Below are 26,214 nucleotides of genomic sequence, written 5' to 3'. Positions count from 1 at the left end.
GCGCACTGGCGATTGATCCGGCGGAGCAGCACTTTTTTTTTTTTCAGCAATAACATGCGGGGCGTTACCACATTTCTCGGACGTTGGAGTGGTGGCGGGACACAAGTCGCAGACATGACATCCCGCCTTCTGATTGCCCGGACTGCTTGCGCGATGTATGTGATATAGCTCACGGTAACAGACGCTGTCACACCGGCGAATGGCACTTTCCGCTCAGCATCGCGCTTCGCAGCAAGTGGAGGCGTACATCAATGTAGCCATAATTACGAGTATATATAGGAGCAGGTTGCTTTTGGGGAAATCGCGCTTTTGTTTTGCACGGAAGCGTGGCTGAACACGACGCGAAAGATAAGCATGTGGGCTGAACCGACGGTCTGGCTGCGTTTCCATTCATTGTGGAGCTGGATGTTTGTCATCGGTCAAAAGTGGGCTTATCTCGGCCGACTGACAATTCAGTGCTTAACGTGGATTCTGCCCCATGGAGCTCAGATGACGCGCTAAAAGTAGAAGATACCATAAATTGTACCAGCGTGTGTAAGGCTTACTATAACCGTTCCGAGCAGTTGGCAAACCCTCCTGTTCGAGAAAGAATCCGACTTGGATTTTTTCTCCGGGGTGGAAATGTTGGAAGGCTTGGATGTACGTGGTAGCGCGGAACAAGCTTATCTTTGTTGTAGATCGTGTATTATGCAGATATTAGGATGAGGAATGATCCGCGTTTCACAATGTTCGCCGAGCGTTGCAAAAGTGCGGCGACTCATTGTGGTGTCGAACAGCCCGCCTCCGCTTTTTGCCTCCGGCTTTCGTCGCGCTTGCGATACCGTTTCAGCACTTAACGGTCTTCCGCACATTCACAACGGGCTTCGCATTGATTCAAAAGAGAGAGCAGGTATATATACATAAAAAAAAAAACCCTAACCAATCTGAATCGCTACAGGCTGTTTCGCCGGCAGGTGCCGCCTCGGAGAGCTGTGTGTGCCGTTATTGATTTTGGGTCCCCCCGCTATAATCCCGCGTTTAGTATGGTTTGACGTTCGCTCGAGTCTCACAGGCGACGCGCTGCGTCCATTGCCGGCGTATAATATGTACACTATACGCGCTCGCATGGCAGCGGCACATAGTGGCTTCCCCGTTTCGCGGAAATACAGCCGTGTCGGAATGAGCGTGGCCATGCCGCTTTCTTGGCCGCTGTCCAGCCGTGGGGTAAAATAACGCACTGGGGCGGCCGCGTCGTTCAGCGGACAGGGCGAGGGCGCCTCGCAACCCGAGCGAGAGCAGGTTTCTTTTTTCTTTTTTTTTTCCTTTGCAGCTCTCGGAGACGCGCGGTTCGGGCCTAACCAGCACAGCAGCGCTCGCGGGGGCGTCCCTGGTAGCGCCCACGTGGCCGCGCTTTCACCCATCGCGGCCCCCGGCAGGCCTAGCAGCGCGCCTCATTTTTGCCCGCTGTTTTGATGCAAGAGAGCCGGCAGTTGTCGTCGTTACTCCGCCAAGAGCGTAACTATAGGTGCGGGCCGGCGTAGAACCGAGGGGGCAGGTTCTGTGGTTAGTAGTGCAGAGGTCCGCGTGCCGTAGGACGTTCTGCAACGAGCGTCCTAGCACGCGGTCGCGCTTGGGACGCCTCCGGGACGACTGTGAGCACCGAGACCGCGAATTGTTAGCGCTGGGCATTCGGCTTTCAGAATGTAACGATTTCTGAAGCATGAAACGCTGCTTATTCCAATTCGGTTAGTGCACAAGGTAACACACACCGTGTAGCGCGTGACCCATCTTTTAGTGCAAAGGCTGACGGTTTATTTCTCGTTGTCCGTGACGGCGAGCGAGAAGCCAAGCGGCGCGCTTGCAATGGGTTGGTTACTCCCACACAAGTACTCTCCCGCCATTATTTATAAATACTCAAGGCCCGTATTTACAATAACGTCCTTACACTAGCACAAGCCAGCCAATCGTGATGTTGGAAGCACAGTTACCGAAGGCGGCCGGCCAATGACCAGCTATGTGAATTGGGCTCGAGGGCACGCATTCTCAAAATGCACTTACGCTATAATTGCCTGTAACAGCATTTGCCAGCCAATCCTGGTACTAGGCATATTATCAGTGAAAGAGGCCATTCAGTGGCAAAGAGCACTTACGACCGAAAAGTTTTATGAATTCGGCCCCATGCACGTTAGTGGGAAAGTGACGTGCGTGTAGGAATGCGCTGATTGCAAGCTCGGTAGGCTGGGCCTGTATCCCCAAAGCTCGTAAGCTATAGAACGGTTCGTACGAACGAGCGCGAGCCAATCGTGATTGTGAATATATGATTAGCGAAGGCCAATGGCCAATGACAGCCCTCTCGAGCTAGAACTTTTGCAAATTCGGCCCGTGCCATGCACTCTGTGTCATTGAATCCGTGCAATGCAGCCAAATATAGGACCTTATCGATGCGAAAGCATCAGATGGCCAATTTAGCGAAAAAGCCGCCGTCTGTAGCAGTGAAACGGCACCTAAATTAGCCATTTGCTGCGACGCCACGTCATGTCACGTGCGCGCCTAGACCGGGCAGAGCGGGCGAACGGAAACACCTGCTGGACGCCTCAGGGGAAAAGGGCATCGCCGTGACGTCACGTCGCCCTCTCTCTCGGAAGCCTGCGTTATCCGTGCGTTGCTTGTATGCGCAAGCTCTCGCCTGCTTTCTGCTTCGCCTCGGTAATCGCTATAAAGAAGTTAACGTATAAAAATATAAACCAGAACACATTCGCAAGGAAAAGCGTTCGCGATTGTGAGTTTCGAGCCCTACGAGCCCACGCTCTGAAGCCGAGTGTCTCACCCACTGGGCTAAAGCAGCGCCTCCTAGATCGCAGGCCTGTGCACTCGGCTTTATGGCATCATGCTACTTGGGCCGAAATTTCCATTGCCAAGCCCGGCGTGACGAAACGGTGACGTCAAAATCACCGCGGCCTACTCGGGGGCGTCCCCATTAGATTCCGTTGCGGTCGGGCATGGTAGCATGACGTCACGGATCGAAGTGCACCGGCCTTGTGCTACGCCGAGCGTCTCAACGCGCTCGCTTGCCCGCGAGAAGTTCATAACTCGAAGGACTGCCCAGCGGCGTTCAGTTGGACATTAATGTTTTCGCATTCACATCTATTCAGAAGTGCTTAGGTGTCCTTGGATTTCTTTATCCACTATACAATCAATGAATCTTCATTTCCCATTTAACAATGGAGGAAAAGCCGCAAAGAGAAGGATTTTCCGTTGCTACGTTGTGGCAGTAGTGCGCGGCGCAAAACTCTCACAATACAGCAACGGAATTGTTTTAGCGACTTTAAGTCATCCGTAATCCTTCCGGCGGACAAGCCCTTTTCCTTGCTCTCGTTCTTCATTGGCTGACGTCGCGATCACCAGCTTTCACTACACTGCATGCTGGGATCCCACGAAACACATACGCACGCCCACGCACGTACGTACAATATGAGTTGGTTACGTCATCGCACTTTGTATCCTGCCTTTGCGAGCGGTGTGCAGAGCCACGGATGCGCGCGCGGATGCGTTTTGCCTGCATGGACCATATCGGGCTGGTCTCCACTACTGTCCGCCTGTGGGCTGTATGTCGGCTGGCTCCGCTAGCATGCAATAACAGGCCACTCACGGTCAAAGCGATCCCAATGCACCCGCGGCGTTTCCCTGCAGACGTTTATTTTATTACGCCTGCAGAAAGGCGGCGGTTTCTTGCCGGCGCGCTCGCGGGCTGCCTGTCGTGCCGCTTGCCCGCGCGGCGCGTGCCTCTGCGCTGCCGCATGTAGGCGCATGACACGTTCCGCGTCGTAAGAGTGTCACATGTCATATGTCCGATGTCAGAGGCTGCAGACCATATCGCAAGCTTTGTGCAAAAAGCCAGACATCATACCCCCCCTTTTTTTTCAGTGCATAGTCGTTCGGAGTGTCACAGGGGGAAAAAGTATGCGTGTGAAGTGTGGTAAGCCGGTCGCGTGGTGGAGGTAGATAAGGGTTGGGGGAGCGTAGAAGAGCTCGTGTGTGTGTGTGTGTGTGTGTGTGTGTGTGTGTGTGTGTGTGTGTGTGGTGCAACTGGACCACCGTTATTAGCACTTCGCTCCTCGAATCGAAGAGTTGGGTCTTGTGTCGAGTGAGCTCCTGAACGACACTTTGCAATGTGGGAAACGCGATTTAAACTTGGATACGGGTGCTCGAAGAGGTTGGTACTAACGCATTCCTCTCGTATGTACCGCTAAATCGCCACTGAATTTTCACAATTTTTATTTTTCGTTATTCTCTCGGGTCTGTGTGTATAAGTGTAACATTCGCCGTCAAAGGAGCTGTATATAGAATAGCTAACCCAGCGCTGTATCATAAAGATAGCTGTTCCCGTGATTTAAGGTGGTACACATTATTGCTCGTTCGGGAATAGCGCTGTGCGTTCGGACTCAGTGTACATCGCTGCCGACTTCTCATTAAAATACCGGAGCACTGTGAATTGTCTCGGTTGCTTACCGTACGGATATAGTGTCACGTATATATACACGCAGACTGTGCGTGTACAGTCATTGCGAGTGGTTGCTACGCGTTCTGCTTCATCGTCATCAGCCTATATTTGTGGCCACACGCAGGACGAAGGCCTCCCCCAGCGGTCACCAATTACCTTCGTCTTGCGCCAGCCGATTCCAACTTGCGCCTGCACATTTCCCCAATTTCATCACCCCGCCTAGTTTCCTGCCGTCCTCGACTGCGCTTTCTTTCCCTTGGCACCCATTATGTAATGGGTGCTATAGTTAGTATGGGTCAGTTAAATGAGGCAAGTTGCGACGCAGCACAGTGCACCCTTGCCGGTCGCTAGAATACGCGAATGAACGACTTCGATGGCCGGCCGTGTGGCACCTGAACATAGTGTGTACCTGAGGACAGTTCGGGCATGCGTGATGCTCTTGGAAGTGGCAGTGCTGGAAACCGAAACGATGAGCACGGGCACCTAGCTGCATTCTCGCTCTATAGTGCGCTCCGTAGAATCGGCGTGGCTGTGAGAGACGCTTCTTGCTGCACGCGTCACGTGTGCGCGTCTGGAAGCGTGAAAGGGCAGGCGGAGTGCCGACCTGGAGTGCGCATTGTCGGCTATGGGGCAGGGAAATAGATGAGCATATATAGGATGAATAGGTGGAGCAGGAGGAAATATCATTTATTAGTTCCAGTGGAACTAAGGCCATGCATTCCAGGACTCCCTGCAGAGTACGCTTATGTAGGCCTCCTTGCCCAGGAGAGCCGGCCACGAAAGGTTACGGCTCATTAAATTTCCGAGAAAGCGAAATTACTGCGAAGCCTGGGCATGTGGGCTCGAATTCAATGTTTTCGCGACTTGCAGAGTGATCCGTTATGTGAATTCGATGCACCACTCTTTAACGAGGCGAATATTCGCATTTGTCGTGGAACATCCGTGTCTCGTACACTTTTGTGGCCGGCTATATACATTTTTGATTTGCTGCGCCAGAATGCGGGCCGGTCGTCCTCAAAATGTACAGAACTACTGCTTTCAGTATACGCTGTGTACCGACGAGCGGTGAAATCTGCACTCGAGTGCCTTCCGAGTGGACACTTGCCGAGACCAGCCAATAGTCCCACTGTACCAGAAGGCTGTTCAGATGGCGAAATTAATCGAGAGGGAATAGATGGATTATCGATGGAGAGGAGAGGGGGAGACAGTATTCACCGGTACGGAGCTAGGGATTTGCAGCATTTAAAGTGGAATGCGTACCAAACGTGACATTATGACATATTCGGGTTTGAAATGTAACAGGCTCCCAGTACACACACACGCACGCACACGCACAGAGAGAGAGATAGAGAGAGAGAGAGAGAGAGAGGTGCGCTCCTAAAGAACCCGTTGGATGTCGGCTTGCCTCGAGCGACTATACCTGCTCCTGAAAGACCAAGCGCTCGCGCAGCGAGGCGAGTAAGGCGCCAGCTGAGATAAGGACCATTAAAATTTTGGCGGCTGTTCTGTCATGCCAACACCTTCCCCGATTCCTGGCCGTGCCGCTGACGAAGAATGAGTCCAGCACTCGCTGACGTGCGAACTGGCGGCGTTCCAACTGTGCGGAGAAGCTTGCTTGAGGAAAATCGCGTGTCTGCTGTCGCGAGATTCCGAGATTCTCATATCGCGCGCAGGGCAAGTTCATTAGACGATGTAAAGATATATCTACGGAAAAGAAAGAAAGAAAGAAAAAAAGAAAGAAAGAAAGGACGTCGTTTTTAGCGTGTTGAAAGAAGATCCGTCCCCCTACTGTACGAGCTCGGAAGCTCGTATCTAAAGCTCGTAGCTGTATCTACATACACGAGAACGACGAAATCGTTTTTGTCGGCAACCACAGCACCAATTTTGATAAAGTTTCTTCTTGCATTGAAAATGAGAATTTGTAACCTGGTAACTCCGGGAAGTGCTTTTTAAAAGGAACTGGACTCGTTGAAAAACTACAGAGTGTGCGAATTGACGCGTTCCTTTTTTTATATATTCTCTTGTTTTATTATTTTTTCTGCCCTTACCCCATTCCTTTGTGCAGAGTAGCCGAAGGGACGATTAACCTGGTTAACCTCTCTGCCTTTCACCTCTTGTTTTCCTTCCTTCCTTCCTTCCTTCCTTTCGGGAAGTGAATATTTAATTTATGCAATATGTTTTAGATACATTCTTGAATATTACATAATTTCAAAAACGTCAAATGTCAAGTTTACAACTCTGTAAATCAACAAAAAAAAAAACTGTATCACAATTCTGTAAACTGTACGTACCCAACTATAAGTCTAAAGCGGACAGGATTTGTGTATTATACACCGCTCAGAGATATGCCACTAATTGGTGAATGGATGTTTTACAGAACGCTTGCAAACATTGCAACAACTTCATGTGAGCTGTAAATTCATATGTCTCTACTGCCTTCCTGAGATGCTCTAAGAGATGCAGTTTACAGGATGACGATATCTGCTTTATTTTTTTACTCAATGTTGCGGATATTATAAACTTCGTGTTTTTGATCTTATTAATACTATATTTAACTTAGTAATTTTCGACAATTTTTGTAAATCCTACGAGATATTAACTTGAAACTGCTTCCTATAGTTGTTAAAAGAGAGAGAGAGAGGGAGAGCTTTATTGTTTGCGCGGGATGGGGTCAAGGGAAGGGGAAGAGGTAGGAGATCCGCTTCTGTCTTCTTCCCCCTTCAGGCGGCAGCCAGGAGCCCTTCGGCCATGGCGGCGTCTTCAGCCAGTTGCTAAGACGTAGCTCTATATCTCAAATGCAACACATTTCATTCAACTCGGTTCGGCAGTTGTCTCATAAAAGCATTCATGCATTTCACATGTGTCTGAACTCTCAGTCTCGGGAGAGCTTGTTGTTGGCTTGTTGACACGTGGTCATTAAAGCCGTGTCCTTTTCCGTGTCGTCCCGTTCATGTGCATTTTTTTTTACGTTTTAAATCTTAACTATTAGGCCAGTTGCGCCTGTGCATAATTCTTATAAATTATATGTAGAGCAGATGTGCACTTTATGCTTGTGCTTGCCCTGACGATGTTGTCCAGTACAAATGGGGAGCGGCACATGAGTGCAGAAGCCGTACGCACGAAACAGTTGGTTTCCATAGCGCGTGATAAGCCAAGGTGTCGACTTTTTTCGAAGTTCTAAAAAAATTTAACTTTAATGTTATCGAATATGGCTGCTCTTCTCTCCGGAATACAAAGACGAGATTTGCTAACTTTTGCGAGCCTTTTAGTTTGAAAGCTTGAGTGTATGCTCAAGCGCCTTAATGATGGTGCACATGTTTCATTACCTAGCTGTTACGTGCAGCCTCACCCATACAGATTTCGCCTAGAAAGACCAGCACGTGCTAGACACTTGCTCTTTCCAAGTCTTTCCAAGTCTCGTACATCCAACCAACGTCTTTCACCTATAGCTGTTTCACTGCACCTATCTATCCAGAGAATCCGTCGCGAAGAACACTTTCTTTCTTTCTTTCTTTCTTTCTTTCTTTCTTTCTTTCTTTCTTTCTTTCTTTCTTTCTTTTTGCGGGGGATCGAAGCGTACTTGTAGTCTTGCAGACGCAGACGATAGGAGTGGGTATTGAGAGACCTTCCTCCAATATATCATCGAAGTGCGCGCCTTGGCCAAGCGCCAGGAAGCGCTGTTACTGAGTGCTTATCCATATACTGTCGAAAGTTTCAGCCGACTCCCAGATTAATTCAACTCCCATTGCGCTTCGCGGAAGGAGAGTGCTAATTGCTACCCCCGTGGCATTCTATTTTCGGTCCGGACGAGACGCTATCGGGGCAGTCCTTAGTAACTCGGCATCGATTAAATCTGCTCAGCGTTGCTCAGTGGCGCGATGGCGGCCTCAGCGAGCGGAAAACTTTCTCTGGTGCAGCTATCGAAGAAGCACATTATTATGTGTTGCAAGCATGTTTCTGCGCTCGCTGCGGGATAGGAGTGCCACCAAGATGACGATGTGCACGCTTTGTCATGGTCGTCTGTGCCACAGTCCGCCTAATGATGCTGGACTGATGGCTGCAGAACGTATGACGAGGCTCTGTAAGTTGCGCGAGAAGAAAGAGAGGTTGCTATATGCTTTGGATGCATTGCAAGACGTGGTGACGCGTATGATACGACGACCCCGGTAACAAAAGGTCCGCTGTGGCGGCCATTGTGGGAATTTGACAGTGCCGTTTTCATCCGAGCCAATATTCTCGAAGCAATTATTGCGCTAGATCAGATGATCGCTAGATCTTTGTCGACTTCGTGCATGGGGATCTGCCAGTAATTGGAGCGTATATCACGGCTAGAGAAATACTCCGCGTCTCGTAATGAATCTAACGCATCATCGATTCGAGGCAACGGATATACATCTTTCGGCTCACTATATATATATATATATATATATATATATATATATATATATATATATATATATATATATATATATATATATATATATATATATATATATATTGATTCACAAGATCCGGTAGCGAAACAGGTCAGACATGATAAACACGGAGGAAAAATACCAGGATTTTACTAACGGTTCGGCCGAGCTCCTACCTTCACTCCGACGGAGGCCCTCCGCCGGACTGAAGGGTCGTCCTACATGACTAAATGTGATTCTACGTGGCAGTACACGTCGGTTTCGTCACAAACTCTCGCAGGCCTCAGAATTGTGTTTGGGACGTTCACTTTTTGTTTACGTTATTGACGCTGGAAAAGCCAACTTCAAGCAGTATCGTGAAGCGAACTTTCTCCTCTAGATTGAAACACATTTTTATGGGTGTGCTTCAAGTAAATATATTATTCTGGGTGTATTTCGGACATTTACTTAGTCTGCCAATCATTCAAGATCTTAGAAAAAATTGGCAGTTTGGGCACGTTTTTTTTTTTTTTTTTCATAACTGATTCGGGATGTAAAAGGTTGAAGATGTGTGAACTCAAAGCACGTAATTCTAGCTGCAATTACGCAGAACAGTAGATGCCTTGCTTCATTTACACTTTCAGACACTACAACAATTTGTTTTATGGTTTCACACCTACTTATCTACAAAAGTGGACAAAATGCACGCGTCTTTGGTATAACGCATCATTCATGACGCACAACTAAACGAATGAAAATTAACTGGTAGCCTAAAGGAGCTAAGGTGAACCTTGGTTTCCTTAGGCTGCCCGAGCAGGTGGCTTCACGCTCAGGTGGCTCATGAGACAATACGCTACGTCAAGAATCTTAGTCGAACAAGGCTGGTGACCGTCACGTGCAGTGCCTCCTGCTTTCCTGTTTTTGTTCATGCCACATCAACCGATTCATCGCGATTAAATTATTAATCGAAAAATTAAAGAGTTCGAATTGCCTCGCACCGGATACTACTAGTAAGAAAATCATTTCCAGCGCTTGTTGAATGAATGGTGACCGCAATGCTACAGTTGACCTGACGAGGGGGAGGGGGGGGGGGAGAGGACGAGCCCCTCCTGAAGAAATGGAGATCCCCTCCCACTCCCGACTTTAAGGGCTGCACTGGTTATGATTGCACACTTTCTTTAGACACTGTATATGTAGTGTATTCTTGTTAGGAGCTGTGTTTTTTGGAGTCCATTCAGACGTGAGCTGGAGCAGCAGCAAGCAAGCTCTACTACCATCTGCACCCGATGCCGCAGATAAAGTTACCCTGTACTAAATATAAGCTGTTTATGAGGGAAGCGCATGTACAAGCGTAAATCAAGCCATATCTGACATTACAGGAACACGTGCGATCAACAAAGCTTTATTATTATTCTTCCTACCTTTTATATATATATATATATATATATATATATATATATATATATATATATATATATATATATATAAAGCGGAAGGCTGACTTATACGCCTGGTAACTTATGCCTACATTTTGGTGTTCCCAGCCGTGCTCAACGCTGGCAGGAAACATGCGCGTTTAAACACTTGCTTGCGACTGGCATGTCAAGTGTAGCCTGAACACGGGAAGTGAAACCGGCCTTTTGCGAACATATTTATAGCGAAGCTGCTTACCTCTGGCCTCTGCATGCAACCCCCGCATGTGTTCCCAGCGGGGGCACCCTGGCCGGCTTACGTCTGTATGGGCGACGGGAATGTGTGCGCCAATCCCGGAGAAAGTGAAATGCCAGGCACACGATCCTAGCCACTCCTGGTTGTCTTACGTCCGCATAGGCGACAGGAATCTGTGCGCCGATCTCGGAGATGGTGCAATACAGGGCATGCGCTCCGGGAGGGAGGCGGGGGTACCCTAGCTGGCTGGCTTACTCGTTTATCACAGCGAGTGGACGAGAATACGTGGGCCGATCCCGGAGACAGTGAAATACCGTGCCGGACCCGCCGCAGGGGTGAAGCAGGCTTCAAGCACTCCGCTAAACTCCAAGAATAAGTTCAATATCTTGGGTCCGAACAGAACCACATGAATTCGGCGTTGTAAGAGAGACACTATGTATACATTAGAAAGTGCACTTAGTGTAGCAAGTTGGCCTTCAGGCGCTTTATTTGTTTTAAATCCTGTTTGAAGAATAATGAGAGGGGGAAACAGTGTGGCGACAGCGCCTGTCCACGTTGCCTATGCGCTTCGGTGGTCATAACGTCACGCACGTCGGAGGTGCCGGCGCGGCTGCGGCAGCGGTTGCGGCAGATGCATGGAAGCAGGTGCGGTGACCCCGGCAGCGCTTGTGTCGGCGCAGTGTGGTGCGTTATTTTAAAAAAAATCAATGATTTCATAATGTATGCAGACCAGGTATGCAGCCTAAACAGCTTGGCTGGTAATCCGTCCCCATATGATTGTTGCGGCCCCACGATTTTTTTTTTTTTTTTTGTCGTGATGAAAACGAAAAGGCTTTAATGACGGCGAGGAGGAAGGCCGCTGATTGGTGAAGACCTACCACAATCAGACTTAGCCGCAAGTTCATTCTGACTCAGGACCCGTATTCACAACACGCTTTTACGTTTTACAGAATTTTCGTTTGAGAAAATTTTAGGCAATTGTGATGCTGGGCATATTATAAACGAAGGTGGCTGACCAATGGCAAAAGACCCTTACACGAACGAAAATTTTTGCCAAAATTCGGCCCCCGACTCGAAACTCCACCCATCTCCCCCATCTTCCGAACCTTGTTTTCTCCAGAAAGAAATTATGTGGCCACGTCGGTGGCAACGATGACGCATGACAAATGTTTCTCCGCAACATTGCAAACGCGCATAGAAGGGTACGTAGAACTGAGCACCAGAGCCTCAAGAGCTTTTTTTAATGCCTTTTCTTTTCCTTTTCAATTATTCAAAGAACACACCTAAATAAAGCCATGTCTGTAGTGAACTGGTCCTTTATGCGATTCCTCGTATTTTCTGAGGCACTTTATTTGCAGAGGCAACCAACATTAACGCTACAGAAGCAGCAGACGCTAAGGTATCAGACAATAAATCATTCAAATAACAAAACGTGTTGAGTAGCTTGTTAGAAAGCGTAATCGTAAAGACATGTTTAAACAAGACTTAACACATAAATAATATTTCAACTATGGAAATGCCTTCTATACAGCTTTTTTTCGAGACAGCTCGCAGTGCATTCAGTTCTTGAGAATGTACATAGCTTTGATCGTGCTGTTTCTTTATATGCATTTCGTAATTTTAGTGGTAACACATTTGCGTTATCATAGGCGCGTGTCACAATAGCATTTGCCTAATATGTAATTTTTACTGGTAACATTCGCGTGATTTCTGAGAATTGCCTAGGGTAATCGTTATGCGCTACCTGTTTGATTTTCTAGCCGAATTTACATGAGCCACATTGCTACTATATTATTATGCCATCTTGCGGGGCCGAATTCACGATGATTTTCATTCGCAAAAGCGTTCTTTGCCATTGGCCACCCGCCTTCGCTAATAATATTCTCTCCATCAGGATTGGCTAAAACCTTATCTTGCGAATAATTCCTGCGCAATAGGGTTTGTTGATGTACGGGTCCTGGGCCAGTGTTCACACGCACACACACGCGCGCACACATTCTTACTGCTTAAGAACTGTTCGAAAGAGCATGTTCTAAAGGCAATCCTGATGCTGGACATATATCATTAGCGAAGACGGGCTACCAATCACAAGCAGCTCTTACGAATAAAAAGCTTAGGAAATTTGGCTCCTGGGCCCGTATTCACAGAATGCTCTTACGCTGGGATTGTTCGTAAGCGAAAATTCTAGCCACTCCTGATGCTGGACATATCATTAGTGAAGGCGGCCACTCATTGGCCAAGAGCTTTTGCGAACAGAAAGGTTTGCGAGTTGGGCCTTAGATGCGCAGATGCCGTTCAGGTGGAAGGGCCCCACCAGACAGTGTTCTCTGTTATTATTATTATTATTATTATTATTATTATTATTATTATTATTATTATTATTATTATTATTATTATTATTATTATTACGTTCGTGTTCGAAATGTACTTCAGTGAATGTGCAGAGGGAAGCGCGGATGGATCTGTCGAGCACCCGTGCTGTGTGCGTATATATAGATCACGTGGCGCAGGTTCTTACGCCGTGAAAATGCTGCATAAACAGGCTATAAGGAGGAAAAGCGACTTGTCTATGTGTCTACAAGTGAACGCAAACCTGCGTATGCAAAGGAGAGAGGGAACGAGCAAAGATTGATAGGCGCCGACGCTTGTGCATAGAGTGCTTTCCCCACGAGTTGTGTTCGCCGCTGCGTTGTGATCTCGCGCAAACGTTAACTGCTAAAGACTTCAACGGTTTCTTCTCGTCGCAACGAGCAGGGAGCTATAGCTGAGGATGCGAGTCCCCCGCGCTACAAGACATTCGCAGCAATATCGCGGCTAGAGCAAGGCGACAACGGTTGCAGTATACGGCCTGCTGGCTATATCAGTACAGCGACTGTATGCCGAACAGTCTATGTTGCGGATTTGAAGCCGATAACTATCGATTTAGATGGCATTTCATTATGTATTGGTTTTGTATTGGAATTTGATAACAGCCTGTAAAAGCTTTATTCACGACTCCCGCGGCTTTCTTTTGTAGTTCATTATTACCGCCCTTGTGGCCACAACGCACGGAGTGTTTGAGTATAGAGGTTAAAAAGAAAGAAATCTCTAATAGAGGGCGCGTTTTTCGTCAATACGTTTTTTTTTTCGGTAACGATGTCACAGGATGTAACCCTGATACATCCTGTGACATCGGCCGCGTCCTGTTGCAATTACGCTAAAGGTCTGCACGCAGGCTTAAATGCGTCTTTATTTCTCTCTTTTTTTTTTTTTCGAGCGGCGCCCGTTCCTGCGTTTAGCGTCGGCTTCCCTCGGCGTAACCGAGGGATCGAGCAAAGCGGGGGATGAAAGAGCGGATGCGGAGCGCAGCTGGGAATGAAATACGGCGACAGCGAAGAGAGAGCGAGGAGGAAAGCGGGGGGAAAGGGTGAAGCGGAACCATGAGGCGGAAAGCGGAGGAGGAGGGCATGGGAAAAGTGTGAGAGGAAAAGTGTAGTGCCACGCAAGACGGGCTCTGCGGCGACGACTGAAAGGAGGCGATGGCGCCGGAGTAGCGCGCCGTCGCCCTACTCACCGATGACATGCGGCAAGCGCATCCACCGATACCCTGTATGAAAACAAAGCGCTGCATGAGCGGAGGTCTGTCTGCGGCTGCTCCTGTGAATCGCGCCCACGCTAGGGTGCCTCGATGCCAGCGCCGCCGCTGGCATCGAGGCACCCTAGCCCACGCGTCACCCACGCGCTGCCTCTTGCGATCTCCCGATTAGCGATGCAGTCGCGCCACACTTCGCTCTGTTTGCAGTCTGCCGCACGGTACAGGTTGTCCGCGCGCGAGCCAGTATATTGCGATGCATGAAAACACAGAACAGAGCTGCGCTCAAATTTCGCATTAGCGAGTGTCGTAATCGTCGGTGAAAATGTAACGCATCGTAAATGCGGACTAAGGGGCTGATGACCACTGGTTTCTACATCGAGTACTGTACGCGTTCGATTCCTGGCATGAGACATGCGCATCGATCAATAAAGTCAACCTAATTCATTCTTGTGTATTGCTTCAGCGCAAGTAATGTCATCACATGCATGAGATCAACATAGCATTTACATAATGTAAAGAAATGGGAGCCTTGCTCCAGAGCGAGGCTGAAGACAACCAACATCGAGCAAACCGCCTGGCCGCAAAGGCCGTTAAGACTTACTTTTTTCTACGCGCGGGGACTGCTTCGTCCTTCCCCACTACCTGCGTGTAGGTTAAGAGGCGGGCACCCCAGTTCGGTGGAATAATAGAGTTTTAAATCAATCAATCTAGCTAACGTAACTTAATATCTACACTTATGCAGATATATATATATATATATATATATATATATATATATATATATATATATATATATATATATATATATATATATATATGTATATATAGCGTCAATTGTGTGACTGTACACTGTTAACCGATTTAATTAACGAATCATTTCATAGCCCTTATTGTGTTAATGCGAGATGCGTTAACATTTAGTATTAACACAATAAGCACTACGACGTAATTCGCTAATTAACACTATACAGTAACACAACTGACACTATATTAAGGACGCTCCCAGTCCACTGATTCCCACAATGCCTGGATCTGGATAACGCAGCAAAACACAGACAAAAGAAGAAACGCTTCTCTTCGTTTCTTTTTGTGTCCGTGCTTTGCTGCGCTATCCAGATGCCATTCCGCAACGCCCGTAGGCCACGGCCACACTGACCCACTGGCCTTGCCACACTGTTTCTAACGCGGCTACTAGTGGACGCTGATTTGTCAATCGCTCCACGAATCGAAGCTCGCGCCACTGAGGAGGCTAGCTTTGCCGCACTGCCGCCAGGTGGCTGCGCGACCAAAACAACCAGCGCTGAAACAACAAGCGGCGGGCCTCTATGTCCGCTTCCGCGAGGCAGGAAGCGCGGCAAGGCATGGAGGCTGCCTTTCCATCTCCTCGAAGATCAGCTGGCGGCGGCTGCAGCGTCGACGCGCCCGCAGACACTTGTGGCAGGGCCGCGTCTCTGCCCATCACCCGGCGCCCTTTAACGATGGCTTTCTGCCGCGCTTGCAAATGTGCCGTGTCAACGCGTGTCTCCGGCTCCAAAGCTTTCCGTACACCGACGATGGCTCGTGGTAAGGCGCGCACCGCTATATCGCACCGCGGGGCTCGGCTCTCTCGCGCGCTGTTTCGACATCGAAATATTCCCGCACTACGTCGTGTCCGCGTTTTTTATGAATGGCATTCGGGTGTTCTACCACCCGAGCGTCCCTGTGTTTGCCTGTCCTTGTCGTCGAACTCGCTAATGATATATGCTCATTGAAACTGAAGCGATTTGTTCCTCTTTTTTTTTTCTGTTTTCGCAGCCGACACCTCTTCGGTTTGTGATGGCAGTATTCCGAGGTGGTGGGACATACTGCTGACGACCGACTGCGTCTGAACGGCGGCGAGCTCGTAGCGGGTATGTGGATGCACGAGCGTTTGCTTCCGCAGGCCCAGCGGATGATGAGCGCCGTCCTTATCGGGACGTGCAGCCACCGGGGATCGATGCATGGCGCGAACGCGCGCACCCGGCCATGGGCGCGGTGTGTTGAAATCGTGTTGACGGAATCGACCGCGACCTTTCCTAACGCCGCGTGCCGTTCCCTCTTTTCCCTCCCGCTCCTTCGCGGTAAGCGATTGCATAACCTTAGCCGAAGTGATCACGGGCCCTTTCCTGCTAGTCAGCGAAATCGCTCGGCGTTCTTATAGAGCCTATCTGTGAGCACCGTGTCCTTTCACGGTCGCGATACATGAAGGCTTCTGCTGGCCGCGCGCGTAGTTTGAAGGCCACGTGCGTCCGCACACCCGGCACTTGTAAACACGCCGGCGATTTGAGCGAGTCCTCCTCACTGCACAGGCCCTGATGGCGATCATCATATCCGTCTCCCGCGCCGTTTCGCTTCGCGGCTGACACACAAAAGTGGGGTATTGGAATGACACTGATCTTCCTTTTTTTTTTTTTTTCGTGTTCTTGGATACATATCAAAAACAGTGTTTCAGCCTTGCTACGCTTATCCATTTGCGGTAAAATGAGTTATGTCTAGCAATCCTCTCTAACAGTGTTTATTAATTGTCCAATCTATTTATGAGCGCTCTCAGTGCGTACCATTATTTCAAAGAGAACGAAATGTTCCCATTTTGCGCACTCGTGGGACGTCGTTTGATGAATACGTAACCGTTACTGACGTATGCATGCTAGTCCCGGAATACAACTAGGCTTTCTTCACTGCAAAACGTGCGTGTCTTGCAAAGAAGCTGAATCCGGCTAGGTGGTGAAGCGAGAAGTAGGGCTTCCGGGTCGCGTTTGGAATAACGCCGCTTGAGAGCCAATAAGTGAAAGAAAATTTATATTTAGAGCCAGTATCCACGTGTTATATTCAAGTAGTAATATACAACCACGTTTTTTTATTTTTTCGCTCTCAAAAAGGTGGAAAAATGCATATACGAGCTGAAGTAATGTTTGAAGAAAGTACAGGTTTTTGTTACGTAATTTATTTACGGTGTCTGCCGACATTATTTCAAAGCCTTAAGCATGAATTGACTATCAGAAAAGGCGTCTCCAAATAAACAAAGTAACGATCTTAGAATATCAAACCAAAGAACAAAAAGAAGACAATATTGGCAACACATTTTCATATTTGAGCACACACATGGAATATACAAAGGAAATTACACTGTGAAATGATTAACTTGTTACAGATGTGCAATGGCCACTGCAGGTTATGTACAACACGAGATCAGCACAAGCATTGATACTTATACGGTCGAAATTTATAAAAACATGCCAGATATTTTGTGATCATGTGGCTATCGTGAAAAAAAAAGAAAACTTGATCTCTAGGATCTCTCACAGTTATATTACCTTAGTGTCAATACATAGATACATCTATTCTGTTGTTCCATTGTCTTCACCTCTTACTTTTACAAAGCTGCATGTCTGAGTGGCCAGCAGCACACGATAGTAGCAATGCATTTTTGAGTTTTGCTGAAGCTTGTTTCAATATTTTCATTACAGAGGCAGCAAAAAAAAAAAAAAAAAACCAGCAGAAACCATTGAGGATGATTGTCCAAATTCAGCGAAAGCTTACTGTCATGCAATGCTACTACGCAATGTACTGCATTCTTGCAGCACTTCATCAGTCTGCAAACAATGTTGCTTCTCTGTGTTGCAGTGAGCAGCTGTATGCTTTTGAAACTTACCAGCATATGTGTGCTATATAGTCTTGAAGATGGCTAACCATTTTATTTTGAAATCATCCCATAGATATATTGTTTTTATTACATTGTCCATAGTAACTTGACCTCGCTGTACATTCTTTTGGCTGAATGCAGAGTTGAGCATGTGAAGGAATGTCCTGACCGAGTGCTTGCTTTACCCTTCTTGTGGCATTAATATTAATTTATAGACTGCATGCTTTTTGTGAAAATGCAAGTGTTTCCAACAGTGTTGAAGCTAGGTTTTTGCCAAAAATTAGTGCAAATGAAAAAAATTTAATTTCTTTCATTTACTATTCCAAAGTAAGGAAGGAAGGGCAACTATAGACCAGGTGATTCCCTGGCATGTATATGCATGTTCCCATTGAGGGACACTTGCCACTGCATACCTGACCTGTCAATGACTAGCTTTGTGGCTGCAGAGGGGAGGTGGAATTGGACTGAAGGACAGGCAGTGAGGACAGACAGTAGATAGAAGAGTACTATACATAGTTATATGCATATCACGACTAAGTAAGTTGTTCCACTTGGTTTGCTTAGGGCCTCAAGAAGTGCCACCACAACGAGTGTGTTAAGGTGGCAAACGTTAATGACCCTCCACAGTAGCTTAGTAGCTATGGCGTTGCACTGTTGAGCTCGAGATTCGAGGTTCAATCCCAACTGCAATGGCTTCATAATCTGATCATTGTTTTTGCACTTAAAATAACAGACTAACTGGATTAAAATTTAAATATTGCTTTGTCAAAAACAAAATAAAAATGATGCCTGCTCATTTCAACTAGTGGTGCTTACTATTAAAACCCGGAGAACCTGCAGCATGTGTCAGCTGACATGTGAAAGATGATTTCTACATTATGAGGAAGCTTTAGCTCAGGACGATCTGAGCACCAGAAAGCTGGTGCTCAGAGCACCAGCTTTCCTATCGTCAAATGCATTTGCTGTGGGCAACTAGTGTCCAAGTGGTAATATGCACCCAGCATTCCACTGTGCTCTCTACCTCCGCTTGCCTCCTCTATTATCCTTCGCTTTACGAGGCACTCTTGTCCTTTTATCTCTTCCCTGGGTACGGGTAATAAAATTTCACGCTGCCTTGCAGTCAAGTCATGAATTGATCATGTCAAAAACCTCATAAGCAGCAAAAAATGAGTCAGGCACACCGAGCTTCCTTGGCCGTGGCGCCTCGTGAAATGCAATGTTATCGCAATGTGCTATTCGCTTCCAGATACTAATGGAAAATACCCCACCATGGATGCTATCGGCAAATCGGTGAAATGTGAACATTATTGCAGGAAGGCATGCAGGGAAGTGAAGAAGGAAAAAAGTCTACCATATGAGCAGAGAAGTAGCATTAGCCATAAAAGTTATCGGATGATGGCAACCTGATGCATTGAAATCAAAATGAATTGCTTTGTGCTTGGATGATTCTTTGAGGTGAACACACAGAAAAAAAATCATACACAATGTGCTCTTATAGCAACTCATGATGTCAAATGCGCAATAAATATTCTCTTGCTGAATTCTATGTGAGTATTAGTTCCATGCATGGAGTAAGATAGATGATAGTAGAGCAAGATGATGGTATTCTCTTTTGTAAGAAAACAGCTTCGTGTTTTTAAATGTCAAGGGTTTGTTTAAACTGCAAATCATGAACAAGCTGCCAGGAATCTTCCACCATTTACTACTAGTAAAATTCTAGTGCGTAATCTCAGCGCCTTTCTTTCTCTCTTTTTCTCTTCCTTTGGTTCATGAATAAGCTATATTTATTAAGGAAAGGTGATCAAGATTACTTTTCAGGCAACATGTTCCACCGAGTTTTTTTTTTGTAGTTCTGTGCGCTAGCATGGCGGCGGATGACACAAGTGCACAGAGCGCCGAGCGTATCACAGCGGCAAGCGCACACACAGTTCCATTTGCAATCTGTTGATCGAACATACAGCTGACTTATCCTGACCACGAGACAAGCTGCCAGCACTGCTCCAGATGAGGGCAATTAAACTGAGTGCCATCAGTGATCCTCATCATGAAGTCACACTTGCACTGGATGCTACATGGAACGCCTTATCAGGCGAGTTGGCACTCCGGTCTATTTTACTCCGTGCTCAGGACCAGCTTCGATGTCTTCATTAAAGCACTCTTGAAACACAGAAATGCTCTTATTAGACATCTGCTGAATTGACTTGAATGAAATTTATTGCATTCACGAGACAAATACGAATTTTATTGACTGTTGGGAGCAGAATTTTAACTTAGGCCATCGCTTTCTTTATTGAGAATTAGCAGAAATTGGCATTCTAAAAAAAAAGAGAGAGAAAACTGGCAGACCAGTAATTTCTCCAGCTCTGAACTCAAGCTGCAACAGCAGTAGCGCCTCTCAAAGTACACCGCCTTCTCAAGTACAACTTTGTTGCTATGCCCACAATATTGTCCTCAGTAAAACTTGTTGAGTTTGTTGGTTCATAATGCTTAGAAAAAAGATACAAGCACATTAGGGCAGAGACAAGCGCAAGCTCAAATTTTCAACTAAATTTTATTTCATTCAAAGTCGCCAATGTAATCATATTGCCACACATGTGCAATGAGGCAGCACAGATTCACTATGAAAAAACACCGGTGGAATGTAGCCATAGCCCTATTTCATCTGCATTGCTCCTGCTGTTCTTTACAAGCATTCCAAACACTTCATTTATCCAATGGCGCAGGGTGGCTGGCGTGCTGGGGAGCAAGAGCGTGTGATCGTGGCTGCCTGGGAGGAGCCGCCTGCGATGCCTTTCATAGAGGACGACCTGCTCTGGTGCCCCAACACTGATGGGAAGATGGTCGACCTCTCGTGCCTGGTAACCATACACGTTGCTTTGTGTTGCCCAGTGTGGCCCTATATTTGCTGTCAACATGATCACTGTACCATGTGTCCATGTTTTTCTTATTTTTTTATTTAATGCAAAGCTCTTTTTGCATCTTACCAAGCACTTTTTGGTAGGTAGTTATCTGGGTAGGTTTCTATCTTACCTCGTTTGAGGCCTCCTGTTTGCTGGTATCTATCTTGAAGAATTAATGTACCCCTGTTTGTTTTATTTAAGGAGTACAGCACAAACACAGCAGATACATAACTAAACTGCAAACTATTTTAACGTCTGTAATCCTAACAAGTTCACCAGCCTGCTATAAGCTACAATATTGCAGTGCACGAAAACAGGGCAACTGGAGTTGCATGAGTATGCACGTGTGCAGAAGAAACACCCCCTTCCTAGCATTTTCCAAACCATGATTGGGCATCACTCGACAGAGTGGTTACTGTTAATTCTTCTATAGGGCCATAGTTAGGTGCCTGAAAAAATGTCTTCAAGTTGAGATGACAACAACCTCTTTGCTAACTGATGCAACAGTAGAAGTAGAAATCAGAAGGTAGGTCTGTTACTTTTGCACACAGCAGATGCTTACATGTGTCTCCCTTTTTCCTGTTTTTGTGCACTTCAACTTTGTAATCATGAACCAACTAGATCCAACAGTCTATCCATATGACTAGCACCGATGCATATGGTGACCTACATGCTCTTGCCCAGATGTGGTCCCCAGTGAAGCTCTCGTGGAGTGTCTTTTGCCAGCTCATTAAGGTCTCGAGCATGTACCCCCATAGCACAGTGGTGTACCATGCCTGAGTGACATGTTCGAGTGCAAGCACCTAGCCGTCTTTCTTCAGCATGCTAGTTCAGGGACCACATTCTCAGTCCATCACATTATGTGTGCCTTTATAGGGGTAGCCTACGGGTAGGATAGCTGTCACTCCACTGAAGCGCTACTATGGATGTTGCCAATAAAACTGAAGGCATCCCTGAAAGTGACCACTCAAATTTATGACCCCTGGCCAACAACCAAATGTAACATTCATCCCATGGTCAGTCTACGGAATATTCATTGGAACTTGTCCAGGGAACAAGAGACTTCATAAACACACGACAATGCCATCTTGTCAGTCATACAAGGAAGTTTAGACCGCATTGAATAGTGCACTTCTTCAGCTTTTTAACAAAAACAATTACCATAAGCTACCTAGCTGTTACCTAGGCAGCTAGATAGCATATGGGCAGCGTAATAAATGTCACCAGTTCTTCTCTAGCCTATGTGACAATATTCTTTTCACACAGTAAAAATGAACAGTCAGGGTGCTCAAATATGTTTCATTTCTTTTTCTGTCACATGAACTCAACGTAAGTGCCACTGAATTTCTACACTCTTTGTACTTCAACCTGCTTCATGCTTTTTTTGTTCACCCTGCACACTTCCAAGACTTGGCCTCTCGACTCTTTCAAACTATGGTGGAATCGGCAAGTTTAGCCTCAGCCAAGTTGCTTGTGACAGACACCTAAACTTGGGAGATGACACATACTGTTCTTTGGCTTAATTCTGCATAAACCTCAAGTAAAATGGCTATGCTACATCTGCAATTCATTGGTTTTGCCAACTCTCTTTCGGATTGTTTAATGAATTTTGTCCTGACTGTTTCAGAGAGCTGTAGCTCTGCAGCTTCACTTTGAAGCATTTTCTATACTCAAAGGCATTTCCCCACCGCTAGTAAGCGGTAGAGGACTGGAGAAGTAATTGGCTTTCAGGGATATGAGGGCCTGATATTTAGGAACACGGAACAATGGGGGCTGCCTTTCTGTATTTGTCAACTACACCTTCCTGGTAGCATCACAAGCATGCATAAATGAGGCACATGTGACATCTGAGCTTAAGAGTACAGGCCTAACAATAAGTAGAAAGGCTTTATTCAATTGACTGTTTTCTGAGTTTAGTTCCCAGATGCCTTTATTTACGTTAGCAGAACCTATGTTCATACCAAATAATAAAGATCAGTTACAATATCTTTAGAATGTGTTTCAACATATATCTGAAATACAACACTCCTATATATGTTCTTTTCATCTCCAAGCAAGCAGAGATTTGGATATTTTGCCAACAAATATTTGTCACTTGGTCGTTTAAAAGGCAGCAGGTATCTCTAATGCACTCGAATATGCCAGCCTACTTAGGCCTCCATACTACCGTACTTTCCCGCTTGTAATGTGTGCCAATAATTTGGTAAATTTATGTAGTACAAAGTATAGGATATGACGATGAGCAAAACGAGAACAAGGTGAAAGCCGTAGCCAACGTTAGGAATATGGCAACAGCTGCAGCTTCACAGTAAATTGTTCTTTGCTGCTGTGATTTACATTGCCATCTGCATTGTAGTGTCTGCGACCGCCTCTGGTTGCAATCGTACGTAATTCAGGGTGTCACAGCTGTACATGCTTGTAAAGAACAGCAGGAGGACGCAAGGAGGACGCAAGTTTGTTCTGGCTTTGCACCACGTGCAGGGGAGAAATGCTTTAAGTTGACTTAGAATAATCATCAAGGATGGTTTCTGCCGTAATTTTTCTCTCGTAGCCCAGCTATGTAGATCAACTTATATGCCTATATATTTTCATTTTCATGTACTTTTGTAATTGACTTTCATATTTGGCTGAGCATACTTTGAGTGTGCACCAGCCAGGCAGCTTGAATCTGACACCTTTCCTGTGTTTATCCACCCACAGGACAGTGGGCCCAATGTGCTGGTGGAGCCACAGGGGGACGTTCTACAGGAACTAACGCACACAGACCTTCATGGGTTGGGTATCGACGAGGAAGAGGAAATTCTGCAGCAGCTGGCTGACCCCAATTTCGAGATTGACGCCATCTTTGCTGATTTGCACGAGCCCCAGGGTGCACCGACTGCTGTTGCCGTGGCACCCCCACCCCCATTGCTCCAGCCACAGGATGATCTCAACAGCATCATCCGAAGGCGCCGCCGCCGCCGCAGTGATGATGGTGCTCCGGAATGCAGTGGCCTACAGCCTTCATTCCACCCGGTGGGCATTTTGATTTTAGCTTTTTCCCTTAAAAATTATTGTTTGTGTTAGCGAAATTTGAAACAAATTCAGGCAATACAGAGCCAGTTTGTTTCCTTTTCACTTGTTGCTGTTTAATTTGCCAGCATGCACATAGTATAGGCTGGCTCATAATGCTACCTGCTTACCAGAATTAGGTTCTGAACTTGTTATGCCAGAGAGCACAGCAGTGGTAAATTTTTAGAGCGCAATGCTTGCAACGACACTGTGCAAGTAAGAATTGCAGTTGAACAGTAGTATATAGTAAAGTGCACGTACAAATCTTATTTGAGTAGGTAATGAGGGCATTATGGAGGGTAAGTGAAAACTAAAAATGGCCACGTTCCATTGAAATATCACTCTACAGCTAGAGGACTGTTGCAGCCCTGTCTATTGAATGGAGATGTTGTCATGCCATCAATAAATGCATCTGTACCTGTAAAGCAGTTATAGTCAGTGGTATCCTGCTTCCCTTTGGACGTTTTAAAAGTGCACTGACACAATGCTTTTTCCGCCTTTTCTTTTTCTAATAGATAGCTGTTGACCCACTGAAGCCTTGATTCGTTCAATGTGCAAAATACTATTGTTTTCCTTTAGAGGAGTACCAACACAGAAGTTTTGTTTCCCCTTTTTTTGCTTTGTTAAACACATGCGGACTCTTTAACAGTTGCATGCTGCCTCAGTTCCTAAAGCACGTCCTGAATCATTAATTATGTCATCTTCTGATGTGACTTGTTCAAAATGCACGTCAATTGCAATGCAGCTACATGTCACAGGATGTGTTGAGCTGAATTCCTCTATACATCACAAAAATCATAGGTAGTGGTCACGTATTTATCACAAGCTGTTCGCGCACGCCAGTAAGCCTGGCACAGTTGTGCCATGCTACACCATGACTGCGTTGCCAAAAGCTAGGCCCGCACCACGTCGGCCATTGTTACCTCCTTCACTCTGTACCTGACGCGGCGATAAGCATGGTCCTCTGATGCTGCTTCTCTCGTAATGCAAAGTGGCCTTCTGACCTTCTCTCCCCAATTATTCCACCAGATTTCGGTAAGACACCCATGCTTTAGCTTGCTACCACTGCACCGGGCTGGCCGGCCCGTGAGTCAGCAAGATCATGTGACCACCATGTGCGATTTTGCTGCAGCAGCAGTTAAAAGTTCGAAGTTCGGTTTGCTGTATCTGCCCGTCTGTTTGTCCGTAGGTTCTTTCTATAACAACGACCACTGAAATTGTCATGTCGCTGTCAAGTTGTCGTTAACATGTCAGGCCACCTTCTCATCTTCGTCATAGGGTGAAGAAGAAAACTCTGCCCACTATCACTGTTGCATTACTTGCGCTGCAGACTGTCAAAGCCCCAGCAAACCGGTTTATATGGTATGGCAGTCTGAGTCGCGAAGTAGTCATAGTGAGCGCATCTGTTTTCTATAATCAAACAAAAGGTCACAACACATTCTAACAATATACACGCATGCACACACATATATATGAATGAGAAGAAAGGCAACCGAGGCAATCAATCAAACAGTCATATCATAAGAATCCAACAAACAATGACATCAATGTCAACAATGGCTTCTTATGATATTGTTACGTAGGAAGACGCAGACGAAAAGCCATATACAAGTATATTTACAAGGAAATACGCTGCACTTGTCCAAGAGGCAACAGCCCGCGCTAGCCTCTAATCGTCATCGTCGTCTTCTCACTGCTCACCTCTTCGTCATTGTAAACCCTGATCTGTAGCACTACCCCCGGCGGCAAAAGCGCTGTCCTGGAGCGACTAAAAGACGGAATCGGAAGCAGTGTAGTAGGCCTTGAGCCTACTGACGTGCATGACATCACTAGATGCCAGAGTAGAGGATGAGGTTGAACACACAGAAGCAATTTCATACGTCACAGGCGTCACCTGGCGCAGCACACGGTAGGGCCCTGTGTATCGAGAAAAGAGCTTTTCTGAAAGACCGACGTGACGAGAGGGCGACCACAGGAGCATGAGTGCACCAGGCGAAAACTGTACGTCACGGTGGCGGGCGTTGTACTGACGTTGCTGAGTGGTTTGCGAGGCGGTCAGTCGAGCACAGGCGAGCTGATGTGCATGGTCGGCGAGGGCGATGGTGTCGCGCGCATACTCGCTTGTTGAGATTGCAGCAGGAGAAAGTGCCGTGTCAAGGGGCAAGGTACCGCACAGTAGGTAAAATGGAGAAAATCCGGTGGTTTCGTGTCGGGAAAAATTGTACGCAAATGTGACGTAAGGAAGGGCAATGTCCCAGTCATGGTGGTCCTTGGAAACGTATTTGGACAGCATATCGGTAAGAGTATGGTTTAACCGCTCTGTCAGGCCATTGGTTTGAGGATGGTATGAGGTAGTCAGCTTGTGTTGAGTGGAGCAGGAACGTACAATGTCGGCGACAACTTTCGAGAGGAAGTTACGACCATGGTCAGTGAGCAGCTGTCGCGGGGCGCCATGAAGTAAGATAATGTCACGCAAAAGAAAGTCC

General features: G+C 46.7%; 1 protein-coding gene across 4 annotated transcripts in view; it reads left to right on the top strand.

Moving 5' to 3' along the window:
* Eip74EF (Ecdysone-induced protein E74) overlaps positions 1-26,214 on the top strand; it is a 280,976-nt gene that overhangs the window by 78,208 nt on the left and 176,554 nt on the right. For 3 of the 4 annotated variants that reach the window (XM_065433127.2, XM_065433120.2, XM_065433128.2), the window contains 3 exons: positions 15,911-16,005; positions 20,501-20,635; positions 23,378-23,692. In XM_065433127.2, coding sequence (XP_065289199.1) covers positions 20,564-20,635; positions 23,378-23,692 — 387 coding nt within the window. In that variant the 5' untranslated portion in view covers positions 15,911-16,005; positions 20,501-20,563. Of the gene's footprint in view, positions 1-15,537; positions 15,680-15,910; positions 16,006-20,500; positions 20,636-23,377; positions 23,693-26,214 lie in introns of those variants that run through there. The other variant, XM_065433133.2, reaches the window with a different exon arrangement.

The sequence above is a fragment of the Dermacentor albipictus genome, chromosome 3, assembly GCF_038994185.2.
Source record: "Dermacentor albipictus isolate Rhodes 1998 colony chromosome 3, USDA_Dalb.pri_finalv2, whole genome shotgun sequence".
NCBI classification, from domain to species: Eukaryota; Metazoa; Arthropoda; class Arachnida; order Ixodida; family Ixodidae; genus Dermacentor; species Dermacentor albipictus.
Note: the sequence above shows the minus strand (reverse complement) of the source record. Positions and strands in the feature narration are given on the sequence as shown.